The sequence below is a fragment of the Sparus aurata genome, chromosome 13 (assembly GCF_900880675.1).
Source record: "Sparus aurata chromosome 13, fSpaAur1.1, whole genome shotgun sequence".
Taxonomy (NCBI): Eukaryota; Metazoa; Chordata; class Actinopteri; order Spariformes; family Sparidae; genus Sparus; species Sparus aurata.
In genome coordinates, this window is record NC_044199.1 from 4,390,844 (window position 1) to 4,404,402 (window position 13,559).

Below are 13,559 nucleotides of genomic sequence, written 5' to 3' on the forward strand. Positions count from 1 at the left end.
TAAAAACAGTGAGAGAATAATTGCAAGAGAGATGTGCTGTCTATTTATAAGAATAACTAGATCCCGAATGCAAAGATGGAGCCTTTTTCAGTCCAATGGGAATCGCAAGTTTTCTAGCTTTCTGGTTTACTTCCTGGTTATTCAGACCAGTGAATATGCCGCCGGCTCAGCCAGCGAGTTCCTGCTCGGCCCTGATCAAGGACCGTGAATCAAAAATGTACAATAAGAAGAGCCATAATTGACCTTGTTTGCAGCTCTTGGAATCCTGCCAACTGTTTTGCAGACATCTTTTTCAGAATGGTGGTCTGCCAGAAAAATGCTTTTGGGGCTGCATGGGAATCTTTCACTGCAATCCCACTGAAACAAAACGCAGTTCATTCTGCGAAGATGTGATTTTCGTGGGAGTTACATGCTGAAACGACTGTAGGGTAACTTGTTAGTGGCCTTGGGTGTAGTTACTTCCTGGAGAGCAAGCTAGCTCTTTCCCCTTGTGTCCAGTCTTTATGCTAAGCTAAGCCTCCAACATGGCTCTTGCTCCATACTTGATATGAGAGTGACATCACTCCGCTCACCTTATTCCTTGAAAGAAAGCAAATATGTTTATTTCCCAACATGTGAAACTACTTCTTTAAGGCTAAATTGTACACAAATATACAAAATCAGAAATCCATCACTGCCTCCATCAGTGGATACTACACATTTTGACATGATTGGAACAGTGATCTGTATTTAAAATCCCACTTGATTTGTCCAGAAGGCAACACCAGTAATTCACCAGAACAATGGAGTCACAATTTTCAGATATGAGATGCAATAAAGCAGGAAAATTACTGAAGAGTGTGAAGGCGAGAAGAAAGCAGCGACAGGAGGGAACTCTTTGTTCAGTTAGAATAAAGTGGAAAGGACAAATTGTCATGTTTAAAGGGAGTTAATTAAGATGTATAGCACTTTTAAAAGCGCACATACATACATAACTTTCTCAGGCTTCGATGCGATATTCTGAATTTTTAATCCGCTGCTATACCAACATGAATATCCACCACACAGGTTTCATCTTTAAGGTCACGATCTTGAGAGAAAGATCAAGAACACCGAGGCATATTCAAGAAAACAGGTGTAATATTAAAATGAAAAACATCAGATAATCTCAAGGTAATGTGCACATTTCTTTGAGCTTCCAAACAAGGAATGAGGAAGTGTCCGGGTGCTCGAGTGCAATACAGAAGACATTTTTCTGCTCTTTTAGGGAGAAAAGGGAAACAAAAACTTGTGAAACATCCATAAGTCAGACTAGGACAAAGGTGCAGACAGATCAAGCATACTAGAAAACGAGGAAAGTCTTAATGAATCCATTGGGTACTGGCCCACAGTCCCGGGAAGCCCTAAAAAGAGACAGCCAGGAGGAAAAGTGGAAAGTTTGCGGCGAAGGGACAGTGAAGGAGGAGATAAGAGGCTAAAGAAGGGATCAGGGAACTGCTGGGTTGGCACTCTCTTTCACAAAGTTTCTGGTGTTGAAGGAAGGGCGTGACATGGAGTTAGCGAGAGGAATAAGAACAGTGAAAAGATGTCGAAAGAGGGGAAGAAGGCAGGGAAAGGGATGAAGAGGAGATGACGGGGTGCAGAGCCTCTCTTGTGAAGATGGTTCATCACATTTAACCCTCTTCCTACATCCTCAACCACCCTCTTTCATGCCTGCTTCCTTCCCATCTTCCTCCCGTCCGGTGGGACTTCAGCACCTGTTTACAGTCCATCTCACATCCAAGATTCAGAACTCTGACTTGATTTATTGATGCACCGTGTGATTCTTACAAACTGAGACAAGGCGGCTGACAGAGAGGAAAGTTTTCGTTGTTGCTCTTGCTGCAAGGCCTGTTTGAGGACACATCTGTCTCTGCTCCTCTTCCTCTTCCAATCTCCAGAGATTATGTCTTTCGGGTAAAAAAAGGCCTTTCAGCCCACACAGTTCGGTAGCAGAACAAAACTTCAACGTAACTCCGAGTGTCTTTGTTTTCTCTGCAGCATAGAAGTATTAGCGTATCAGAACCTGTTTCTGCCTCTTACGTGTTCACCACTTTTACATCGGAGACACTTCTGATTTAGGTCACAGAAAAAAAGCTGCCAAATATGGCAGAAGTGCCGCTATTTCATCCGTATCTGTTTTGGGTCAAAGAACAGAAGTGCACCTTGTCAGAAGGGTTCAAATACATTTCACATTACAAGAATCAAATGTTTTAAGGATTATGGTACATCTATGTAAAGTTTACTGATCATTGTGCAGAGTTATTTCTTCCACCGACTCCTTTAGAATGCTGCAAACCTGCCGTGACCATGTTGTTTTGTGATTTATGCCCGGCAGGATTGAATTGTTTATAGAATGATTGGATTGTTTTCATTTCATGCATTTTATTTTTAGGGTGTCTCCTACAAAAACACGTTATTTTTCTTATACTGTCCATTTCTGCAGCACCCCTATTCAGCCTCTGCCCGAATGCTCCTGTCTCTTTAAGGCCGCCCTCACTAAAAACTTTGCTCTGCTCTGATTGGTCAGCTCACACAGGCCTGAGAAGGCACCGCCCACTCTCAGCTCTGTATATGTATATATATGTATATGTAAACGTATATAGTTCTTCTGCTTTATAGTCAAAAATGACATGAAAATCTTACTTTCTAAAAGAATTAACAACTCATCTGCTGTCCACATTATGGGACCTTTGAAGCTTGTTGTGTTAGAAGCGGATGTTTTGCTCGGCTTAGCTTAAAGGACAATTAATATCAGTAAAAATCGACTCGGCTCTGTTCAAAGAATCCATCTATCGGTGCCTTTAACACTCACAAACAAACAGTTATATCTTGTTCTTTTAATCCTTATATAAACCGCAGTGTAAAAACTGCTCTTAATGGTTTTACGGGGGTTATGTGTTGGATTTTTTTTTTTGGTGACTTGCTGGTTGCCAAATTCACAAAGTCGGTTTTTGTATAAATTTAGAAAGTGAGATATAATGTGTGACTAGGTGAGCAATAGAGCTGCTGGTTGGCACATTTCATTTTACTTTTGGGAGAAGCTTGGCTGCTGCCAGTTTATGCTTACTTAAGCTAACTGTCTCCCATCTCTAGGGAGACAGGTGTTTATCTTTTTTCTCTGAATCTCAACAAAAAAAAAAACAAATAACTTTATCTCCTAAAATGTCAAATCATTCCTTTCAAGTTATTATATAGAGGTCAATAAATTAATCTATATCAAATCACCATGACACCAGAGGCACAAACTGGAAGATGTAGAAACTCCAATTTCAACAGAAATGTGCTCATCTCTTATGTCTTTTCTCTTTCTTTCCACACAGTCCATCCTAAGAAGAAGAATCGGCAGACGTGTGTCAGGAAAAGCCTGATCTGCGCCTTCGCTATGGCTTTCATCATCAGTGTCATGCTTATTGCGGCCAATCAGATGCTGCGGAACGGCATGGAGTAACCAATTGCACTGTGAGCATGGAGAGAGGACAGAACAGCCATGACCTCACATCTTGTCTTTGCAGCCAAAGCTGGACCAGCCACAACCCGAGCACTTCTCTAAACAATCAGTTGAGTTTTTGTTTTATTTTTTTAAGTTCAACTCTGAACTCGTAGAAGCAGACAGGTGTGGGTGGAGTGCAGAGAGGTGTATTTGTTTTGCATTGAAGATGTCACCATGTAGAGTTACTGGACTTATAAGAAGAAGAAAAAAAAAAGAAAACCTGGACTGGGAAAGAATTACGTTTTTCTATAAACGGCAAGGATAAATTGTGAGTTTTGTTTTGCTGTTTTCAAAACCGAGACCGCCCTTTAAACTTGATTTTTCTAATTAAAATCGAAACCGAAAAATGTTTATCAGGTGCTTTGAGCCATTCCTAATTTGAAAAAACAAACAGTGGATATAATGGACAACTGCATATTTACCCAAGAGAAGTGGCGTTGAATGTGAAATGAGTGAGTGTGGGCACAGTATTTAATTGCATAGTAAATCCCTCACATTTCATAAAATCACGTCTAAACATCACAACTTTTTTTTCTTTTTGTGGAACATCGACATCCTCGGTTCAGTCTGCTAATCTTTGGGCAAATCAAGTCTTTACTTGTATCTAGGAAGAGCACAACTCGATACTCAGCGACGGACCACTTCAGAATCGTCACCATCCTGTTATCTCTACTCTTTAGTCTTAATACCGATCGATCGATCGATCGATTGATTCATTTGTGTGGGTGTGCTAAAAGACAGCGCTGTCCACACGCTCAGTGTGAGCGCTCGCTTGTCTGAGAGCTGTGTGACGGTACGAAACAAACGCCAGGGTAGCATTTGGTTAACGTTAGCACCAGGATGAGATGTTATTTTTAGTCATGTGTTGGTAGAAAATGTCTCACCTCAGCATCTCATTGTGATACTGCCCAACTGTGGTAAATATAAACCACACAAAAGCATGCCAGTATGTACACTGCCATACTAAACACTGATCCACGTTCCCATGGGTTTCGCTGTATATATAGTACTACTTAGCTCGTGTAATGTATTATTCTTCTCAACAGCAGAATGTACGAAGGGTAGAAACTAGTGAGATAAATCAGGGATATACAGAAGAGCTGTGAAACACTGTCGGCACGGCTGTTTTTCTTGGAGAAGGTTGCATCCTAGTGGGTAAAATGTGAACTGCGGCTTGAACAACCAGGTTTACAAGGTGTTCAGAAGTCAAGACAAACACCACTTAATCTGAGCTTTGACACGTGTCGGTGTCACGCAGGCGGTTCAGTCTCGTCTGTATTGGATTTTTTTCTCTTTCGCTACAACCCAAATTGCGTTGTCGCACCGGTGTGCAGCTCAGGACCGGATGAGAGACTGAAGGTGACGGCTGCTACACCTGCAGTAGTTTCTGGGGTCATAGCTGTGTTTTATGGTTCAGGCCTGATAGCTCTGCAGGTTTATACGAGCTTTCTGGGATGGAAAAAGTTTGGTCAAGGTTGAAAGGAGTTTACAATCATGCTCCTCTTCTTTTATAATGGAGCAGCCCGAGGTTGAACATCCCAATGACACCACAGATTAAATTTCTGGATGTTTTTTTTTTTTTTAGCGGGTGTGGGGCTGGGTGATAAAGACATGTAATCGTTTTTCTGTCAGTGAAGTAGTACCGTAATTAAATGTTCAGATCCTGTTATTGTTCTGTGAAATTATGTTGTCCAAATGAAGGATTGCAAGCAAACTGTCATTCAAAACTAAGATTACCTGCGATGAAAAAAAATGTGAAGGGTAACTCTGTTTACAGGTCTTGGAGAGAGAGACTGCATATATATACATATATACAAATATAAAGTATATATAAGTATAAATGGTATAAAGCTTTTTGTGTTGCCAGAGGAAGCTGCGTGTAATCTGATAAATTGCCTCCAGTGATGTCACTCAGTGGCTAAATTGCATTGTGGGTAATGTAGGCAAGTCCAACTCGAGTAAAAGTAAAGATATCATGCTAAAATATTATTTTGGTATAAGTAAAAGTCAATAACACGAACAGCACTTGGGTAAAGGTCCAATAGTATCAGATATTAAATGTACACGAGTATCAAAAGTAGAAGTTAAAGTAAATATGAATTAATTGATACACTTTATATTATGGGTCAGCCATTTATCAGATCCAATATTATAAAATAAATTAATTTAAAAATGGGCTACCTCGGCACTGATGTAGTCTATAAAGTAACTAATAAAGATATCAGTTAAGAGTAATTGAGTAAAAGTATAATATCTGCCTCCAAAATGTAGTGAAGTGGAAATATGAAGAAGCAGGAAATGAAAATACTCGAGTACAGAACTCAAACATACTTAAATGTGCAAGACCTGTAAACACACTTTAATGTGTGGTTACCCTTTAAACACATTTAAAGTTGGTAAAACACAGTTCATTGATATAAATTATATTATTTTATATGTGATTTTTGTGTGATTTTAAAGATCCAGTGTGCAGGATTTAGGGGGATTTAGAGGCATAAATGGAATATAATATTCCTAATTGTATTTCATATGTGTATAGTCACCTGAGTTGAACAATCGTTGTGTTTTCGTTACCTTCGAATGAGCCTTTTATAGTTACAGAGTCTACGGAGTCTGCCATGTTGCACTGCCATGTTTCTACAGTAGCCCAGAACGGACAAACTAAACGTTTGTGGGGTGTTTTTGCATTTTAAGCAACCACCTTATGGGAGGGTGAGACGAGGGGTGTTCAGTTGGTTCCGATCTCACTGCTAGACGCCACTAAATCCTACACATTGGACCTTTAAGTAATGAAAACTCTTTGCATTAATACTCTAACAGTTATTTGAGCCCAGCCCTACGTAGACACCATGACAACCTACATATTCCTAAATGGCGCAGTGCTCCTTGTGGACGTTATTGGATTAGAGGCTGTTTGTTCCCATTAATACCGAGGAGTGATTATTTGTTCTCCGGTCTTTTGCCGGGCCGGACGAAAACAAAACAAGATCCTCCAATCAAACTAATGTGCAACCATGCGAGATTGTATCTTAGATGAATTATGGAAGCGGAGAGGGCTTTATTTTAAAATAAAAAAAATAAAATAAGAATAGCTTTGTAAGATCACAGCAAAAATGTATTATACTGTAAATCAGTATGCATGTTGTCGTTTAGATTTCCGTTGTCTTTGAAAGACGGGGAAATCCATTTAATCTTTCTTTGTGGTGGCACAGCCTTGGTTTCAATGTAGGTATGTATGTACTTCACATATTTGACTTTCCAGTTTGTACTGTAATAGCCATTTTTTCTAGTTTCTACCAGCTATTAATCAAATCAGAGTGCAGGAGAGGGCATTTTCATAAATATGCAAATACAAGGTCACTTCATCATCATCTCTGTTTCACGTCATCGTGGGTTGAGTCCGTATAGGCCTCACTGTGGATGGTTAAACTTAACATGGAATACAGTATAATGTGTGTTTTCACTGCCTCATAGTCCTGTATTAACTGCTGTATAATGTATGCTACACTTATCCTCGTAAGTCAGTTTTACGTCTTTGATATTCTCAGCATATCGACATTCGACCAGTGGACCATGTTTTCACCTTTGTCTACCCACGTCATGGTCCTCCTGAAACCAGCATAGACCACTTTATCTTAACAATTCTCTAATAATTGTGCCACTCAGACATCCTTGCATGGCTATGTGAGGGGAAACTCGTTTGACAGACCTTTTACCAACACTTTTGAAGTTTACATTATTATACTGTACATCTGTAACGGGACGGAGTCAGTTCATGATTTTCATGTTTTTTGAAAGTTGCTTTTGAGATTTGTTTTTACCAAGACATGTTTTTACCTTGTAGATTGTATAGAGATTAAAAACTAAACACAGATATGTAATACAAAACCTTGGCATGCTGCTTAGAAAAGGAGGAAGAAAAACAGCAATAGTCACCAACTGAATGGATATTTAAAAATGCAAATAACAAGTTTAATCTGTTTAATCTAAAAAAAAAAAAAAAAATTTTAAAAATATATCCATATATGTTTATGCAATAAAACCTGGTTTTGATAGAAATATAAGGCATCTGTGTTTACTTGTGGAAGATGTTTGTGCTTCTTTGTCTCAAGACAGACGACACAAAATAATAAATTAAAGGCAAAACAAGCAACATATGAAGGTAAAACATTCTTAAAGGTGCAATATGGAAGAACTGGCCATCTTTCAAATTAATACTTTAAACAAAAAGGGGTCAGCACATCACCAGAGTGACCGCTAAGTGTTGCTAATTGTAGCTGCTAGCTCTCAGTTAGCTCAGTTAGCCGTGCAGCCAGCGGTCTGGCCTGGAAGCTGGGGAGGGGAGCAGGGGAGTCTTGGTGTTTACACCCCAGCACAGGCTCTTTAGACGGCCGGGTGCTACCTGGTTAGCATGCTAACTTCAGTAGATTTCTCTGCAACACAATACATAGATATCAATATGTCAATATGGCCGCTTCTGTTGATAATTTTAGTACATTTTTGAATGTTTTCCCTTTAAATAAGGCATCTATATTACACAAAACGTCTGCCTCACTTTACGCTGTTGAGCAGAAATATTTCCACTCTTAATATCTGTTGCTTCACATGTCACTTGATGTGATCGTTGCACTGTCAGTTTAAATACCAACCCTATAAATAGAATGACAACAAAGCCTTGTTTTCCCCTTCAGGTATCAGAGCGTCCATAAAGGATCTGTGAGTCAGAGGATCAGCCGCTTCAGAAGCTAAAAGGTTCACTGCTCTGACATCACCTTCACACAGCGCACACAGCTCACGTAGCCCTACAAACATCATCTGCTTTGAGTGGACTTTGAGGAGACAAAACTTGACCTTCCACTATTGAGAACTGCATCTTATAAAACTCTGTTCCGCCCGCTGCAGTACGCGATGGCTGGAGGTGAATTTGCACATCTGTCAACTTGTGTCAGAGAGGACTTTCCCGTGGAGCGGTGCTGGCATCCGCCCTCGCTCTAAATCATGATAATTGGGGAGCAAAGGTCAAATACGAGTGAGAACAACCTCATAGCAGATGCACCCGAACCCCATTAACCGACAGATAATGAAGCAAAACATGCCATTAAGTGGACAAACAAGGCATTAGCGTAATGGTCCAGGCAGACAATACTTTGGAATGTTTTCATCTTGGTGGGTGGAATTAAGGGGTCGGACTTAATAAGGTCATTTCGAACTTCTCCGACCGCTGCAGGCCTGCCGACAGAAACACTTGGACCCTGTGAAGGTCCAGTGAATGTGTGCTCCCCAGAATCTGCTTCTGCTGTGTCACACCTACATAAAACATGAAGAATAATGCTATTATTGACATTCTTTTTCTGACAGGTGTTGCATCTTCACTGATGCTGGCTATCTTTTGGCTGGTCACATTGGGCTCCTGGTTATCTTTCACCTTGTAACACTTCCTTCTTACTTACTTACTTTATAAGCTGACTGAAAGAAGTTGGTTGTTAAATGATTATCTGGGTCTAAAGCTTCTGCCAGTTCTCTATTTAACATAGTATATACTTTTATACTTTTTTTTCTGGCATCAATTTATGTGCAGGTCCTGACAAAGCAGAAGAAATATTAGCTCCATGAAAACAATGACTCCTACCATTTTCAGGAGGGGCTATTGCTATGAAACAGGTTACAATCTGTAAATTCAGCAATAAACACAATGTTTATTTTGTTGTTTTAATAACTAATGGTGGGTATTTCAGTTTAAAATAAAATTTGGGCACCATGAACATGAAGCAGCTGGGCCCCTTTTTACTTTCTCCTGACTGACTTTATGACCATTATCCGCAGTTTTTTCGCTTTTATTTCAGAATTCATGTTGTTAAATTATAAATGCGGTATCAGGGGAATCACTGATGCTTTATGTAAGAGTGGCCAGATAATCAAACTGTTTTTTACCAATTAAAAAAAGCACAAAGTCTAATAAAGGAACCACACGCTGATACTTGTATGCATAAAAAACACTTTAATATGAGGTATTCATTGGATGTTTGTAGCTCACATGAACCTCTGGACCTAAGAGTTGATCTAACACATGTACATGCACAGACAGCACGAGTGTAACAACACTGCAATTTATCCCAGAACCTAGAAATGGATCAAACGACAACAATAGACAGCATCCAGTTCAACGGTGTACATTAAAAAAAACACACCTCAAACTGGTTATTCTCTCATGTCAGTTAGAGTGGGATACTATATGCAATACTGAATCGGATTTAAAGAAAGGAGAAAAAAGGTCATTTGACATAGTAACACTGCTTGTTGGGTAGAATATGGCTTACAAATACCATAAAAACACATTCAAACTCTCATGTTTCCAAAAGTTTAAAAGGCTCCACAATGTAAACACCTATGACTTCTTAAAAAAGAATAAAGGCACAAGTGTAACAATGTTTTTTTTTCGTTTTTGTTTTTTCAGTCCAACAAAACAAAAGACTCACAAGATGACTCGAGTGAACCGATGCACAAAACCTGCGCTGCCTTCTGCGACGTAGTGCGACTGCTGATGGCACAATAAATAACAGCTGAGAAGAAACGTGTCTTCTTGGATGTAAAGTGTCACAAACTGTATTTCAAAGATGCATTTCAATACATGTTAAGGCTACTCAAATACCGTTAGCCGTCTGAGAGTAGCTGCTGGATCTGTGAGGATTCAAGTAGTGTTTCCTACAACACAATGAATGCGAGAGAGGCTGCTAAGGACTGAAAAGATGAAGTCGTTGTACCCTGATTCATGACAGACTTTGGCACAGTCTCGTGAAAAGATGGTGTAAAAGTTAATGAATGAGAAAAAATGAGACGAGAATAGGGGGAGCTGCGGGTGCAGAGGTAGGAATACAGCGGTAGACAGACAGAACAATGGGAAGCGACTGAAGCAGAGGAGAGGAGTCAAGGTCAGAACTCCGTGTGTTGGTGACTGTAGTCTCGGCTGCCCAGTGGAATCTCACTGGGCTTCATGAATATGCCCTCCATGGTCTTCCAGAGGCTGTGCTGGCTGGGGCCCGACATGGCGTGAACCTCCCTCTGACCGTGGATCGGACGTCCGTACTGCTCCCCCGTCACTGACAGCAGCGCGTCGGTGGCCTTGTGGCGGAAGCGGACGGCCTCCTCGCGCTTCCACACGGATCCCCCGCACTGAACTGTCCACTCGTCCAGGTGGTCGCCTTCTCCTTCGTCACCAAATGCGCTCACCTCCTGTTGACAAGGGGGAAAGAAAGTAAAAGACAAGCATTAGAGGAGAAGATGAGGTGTCTTTGGTTTGTGAAAGGCACAATATATATGGATGTATGACATCGTTTAAAAGCACCTACTAAAACCTGAGAGTTTTGTCTGGCATTTCTTCAGTCACATGGCTTGAAATTGACTATTATTATCCAAAACACACTCAAACTGCTTACAGATAAATCAAGAATGCCACTCGGTAGATTACATACCTCCACCAAGACCCAGCACCTTTTGTCCTCACCCATATATACTAGCCCCCCAAAGAAGTCAGAATTGTTGTGGTCCCTTTATCCAGATCTGCACCAAACATAAATAGAGTCTATTCTAGGCTGAGAGCCATCCTCCATCAAAGTTATGTATAAATCCATTCAGTAGTTTTTGTGTGATCCTGTTGACAAACCAACAAATCATCCAACAAATAGACACGGGCAAAAACACAACATCCTTGGCAGAGGTAATAAGGCCGACAGGACTGTCTGTGTCAAGGAGCCTCCTCACACTGATGCAACCATCCTGTGAATCAAGACGTGCCATGAGGCAAGCAGACCTCTTTATTGATTTACACTTTATACTCCTTACAATCATTTAACACACTCCGAGATGTGAAAGGAATCACCACCTTGGTACAGACAGTGTACCAAAATATGACACTTTCTATCATCTCACAGTAAACATCTTCCAGCCCCATAACACTTTAGATAGACGGCGTTTTCACACTTCCTCAAGAATGGAGAGGTTTTTGCTGACCCGCGGCTCTTTTCCCACAAAGTTCGTGAGTTCCCTGAAGTGTAAAAGCTGCTGTCAACTCGCCTCCTCCTCAAACGTCGGTCTAGGTTTCACTACGCGTGAAGGGCAACCTCTTGGTATTTCACATTTCTGACAACATATCAGTCATAAGTCATTCTCTCAGTGGCTTTAACTTGGCAGGGTGCTAGTGAGGGAAAATGTCACGACCATCTTTGAACATCCTCTTTTAACCTCTGCTGGGAGCTGTGATAATCATTTACATAACACGTTTCCTCTCATCTGGTGTGCTTCTCACACACCACCCACCTGGTTAGAGGACAGCGGGGAGGCGAAGTAGTGGCTGTGCAGGTTACGGCCTGTGTTGACATGGGTCAGGCGGATCGTCTGCCCGCACTTGACCGGGGTGCCTCGATGGCACCATGTGTCACTTGTCCCTCGAACGCTCCAGTAGCTGTTACTGTCTTCCACTGCAGTCACTCCTGTTACAGACTGCTGCCCGCTACCTGTCTCACACACACACACACACACACACACACACACACACGCACACACACACACGCACACACACACACACACACAAGGTGAGCAGAAGACCATTTGTGTAGATACTCGCAACAAAAAAAACAACAAAACTAGGACTTGCACCAATTCTCTTATATTGTATTTTGAGTACTGAATTTGTTCAACAGAGTAAAATTAGTGAGTGTTCAGTTTGACTCTGAACCCGTGGGCTCATTTTACCTCACATTGTTGGGTTTAAAGGCTAAAGTCACACAACTACAATTCAATGCATAGTATAACTAATTTATAACAACAGACCCCCCCTATTTTAACTAAACTAGCCCCCTTTGTTGAGTTGGGGGCATTTATATTACAGTAGAGCTCATTTGTTGTACTCGCCTGTGGTTAATTAGAGCATGGTATCTCACTTAAAATAGTTTACTATGTTGATTAAAAGTAAAGATGTGTAGAGAGTAGTACAGCAAAGTAAAAGATAGATAGATAGATAGATAGATTTATTAATCCCTGAGGGGAAATTAGGTCATCATAGCAGCAGGTACAACAACTACAAATACAATCAAAATCTAAGTGTAATACATAAAAATATAATAATAAAGTATGCTGATAATTAACTTCAAATACTGATTTGCTTGTATATTTGCAAGAGAATCTCATTAAGACATTTTAAATGTACTTTTAAAACAAATAAGGTAGACTTTAAATGAGCTAATCAAGCATATATATGGTGATATACTGTGTGTGTGAGTGTACAGCACATAAAAGTACACAAAATACACTTAAAATTGTGTTTTTCTATAATTTACTAGCAAAAAACAATAGTATAAAACGTATGCTGGGATTTAACATACTTAGCATTTGTCTGTGTATTAAATATGCACATTTTTTCATGAGGAAAGGCTTCATTTTTCTTAACTTTTGAATATTTGATTATAAAAAATATCAGCTCAAATAGGCCACACGTCACGCATCCTGCTCGCGTGCTGTTTGACAGGAGTCAGCATTGATTAGATGTCAGTGACACAGTTAACACACAGACACCAGTCACCGACATTTGTTTCACACCCAGCGACACAGTTTTAGTTACAGGTGTAGGTGAAGGTAGATGAAGCTAATGTAGCAAGTCAAGCTAGCTGTTTACTAACGCTGAATAATGGTTTAATGACAGGAAACTCACCAGAACCGTAGCGTACGTCGTGCGAGTGTAGTCTCACATTGTGCTTTATGTTTAACAGTTTAATGACAGATCCGCACGTCACGAAGCTCAGCTCCGTGCCGAGTGACAGCCCGAACACACAGGACAATAATAATACTAGAAGCGCCGGTGGAGAGTGTGGAAGAACCGCACAGTTTAAGCCACCCATTCCTCCTGAAACCCAGAGCAGCCGCCGATGCCTCTCTGTGATTTGTATTGTTTTTCGCTACGTCATTGAAGTGGCACCGTTTGCCAGTGTGACGCTCATGACACAGCGCCCCCAGCGGCTCGGAGTGGGAACTGCACGCTGTTTTTATTTTTGTTTTT

At 40.6% G+C, this 13,559-nt stretch overlaps 2 protein-coding genes across 3 annotated transcripts in view; one reads left to right on the top strand and one right to left on the bottom strand.

Annotated features, from left to right (window-relative positions):
* LOC115594213 (calcium-binding protein 8-like) overlaps nucleotides 1-7,570 on the top strand; it is a 36,588-nt gene extending 29,018 nt beyond the window's left edge. For both annotated transcript variants that reach the window (XM_030438108.1, XM_030438106.1), the window contains exon 6: nucleotides 3,342-7,570. In XM_030438108.1, coding sequence (XP_030293968.1) covers nucleotides 3,342-3,469 — 128 coding nt within the window. In that variant the 3' untranslated portion in view covers nucleotides 3,470-7,570. The remainder of the gene's footprint in view (nucleotides 1-3,341) is intronic.
* A 1,918-nt stretch (nucleotides 7,571-9,488) lies between these two features.
* sdf2 (stromal cell-derived factor 2) lies at nucleotides 9,489-13,453 on the bottom strand. The gene is made up of 3 exons (XM_030438105.1): nucleotides 13,215-13,453; nucleotides 11,825-12,021; nucleotides 9,489-10,741 (listed from the first exon to the last, which is right to left on the bottom strand). Exons 1-3 carry the CDS (start codon nucleotides 13,399-13,401, stop codon nucleotides 10,442-10,444), a joined length of 684 nt encoding a protein of 227 aa, XP_030293965.1. The 5' UTR covers nucleotides 13,402-13,453; the 3' UTR covers nucleotides 9,489-10,441.
* Between the last annotated feature and the right edge of the window lie 106 nt (nucleotides 13,454-13,559).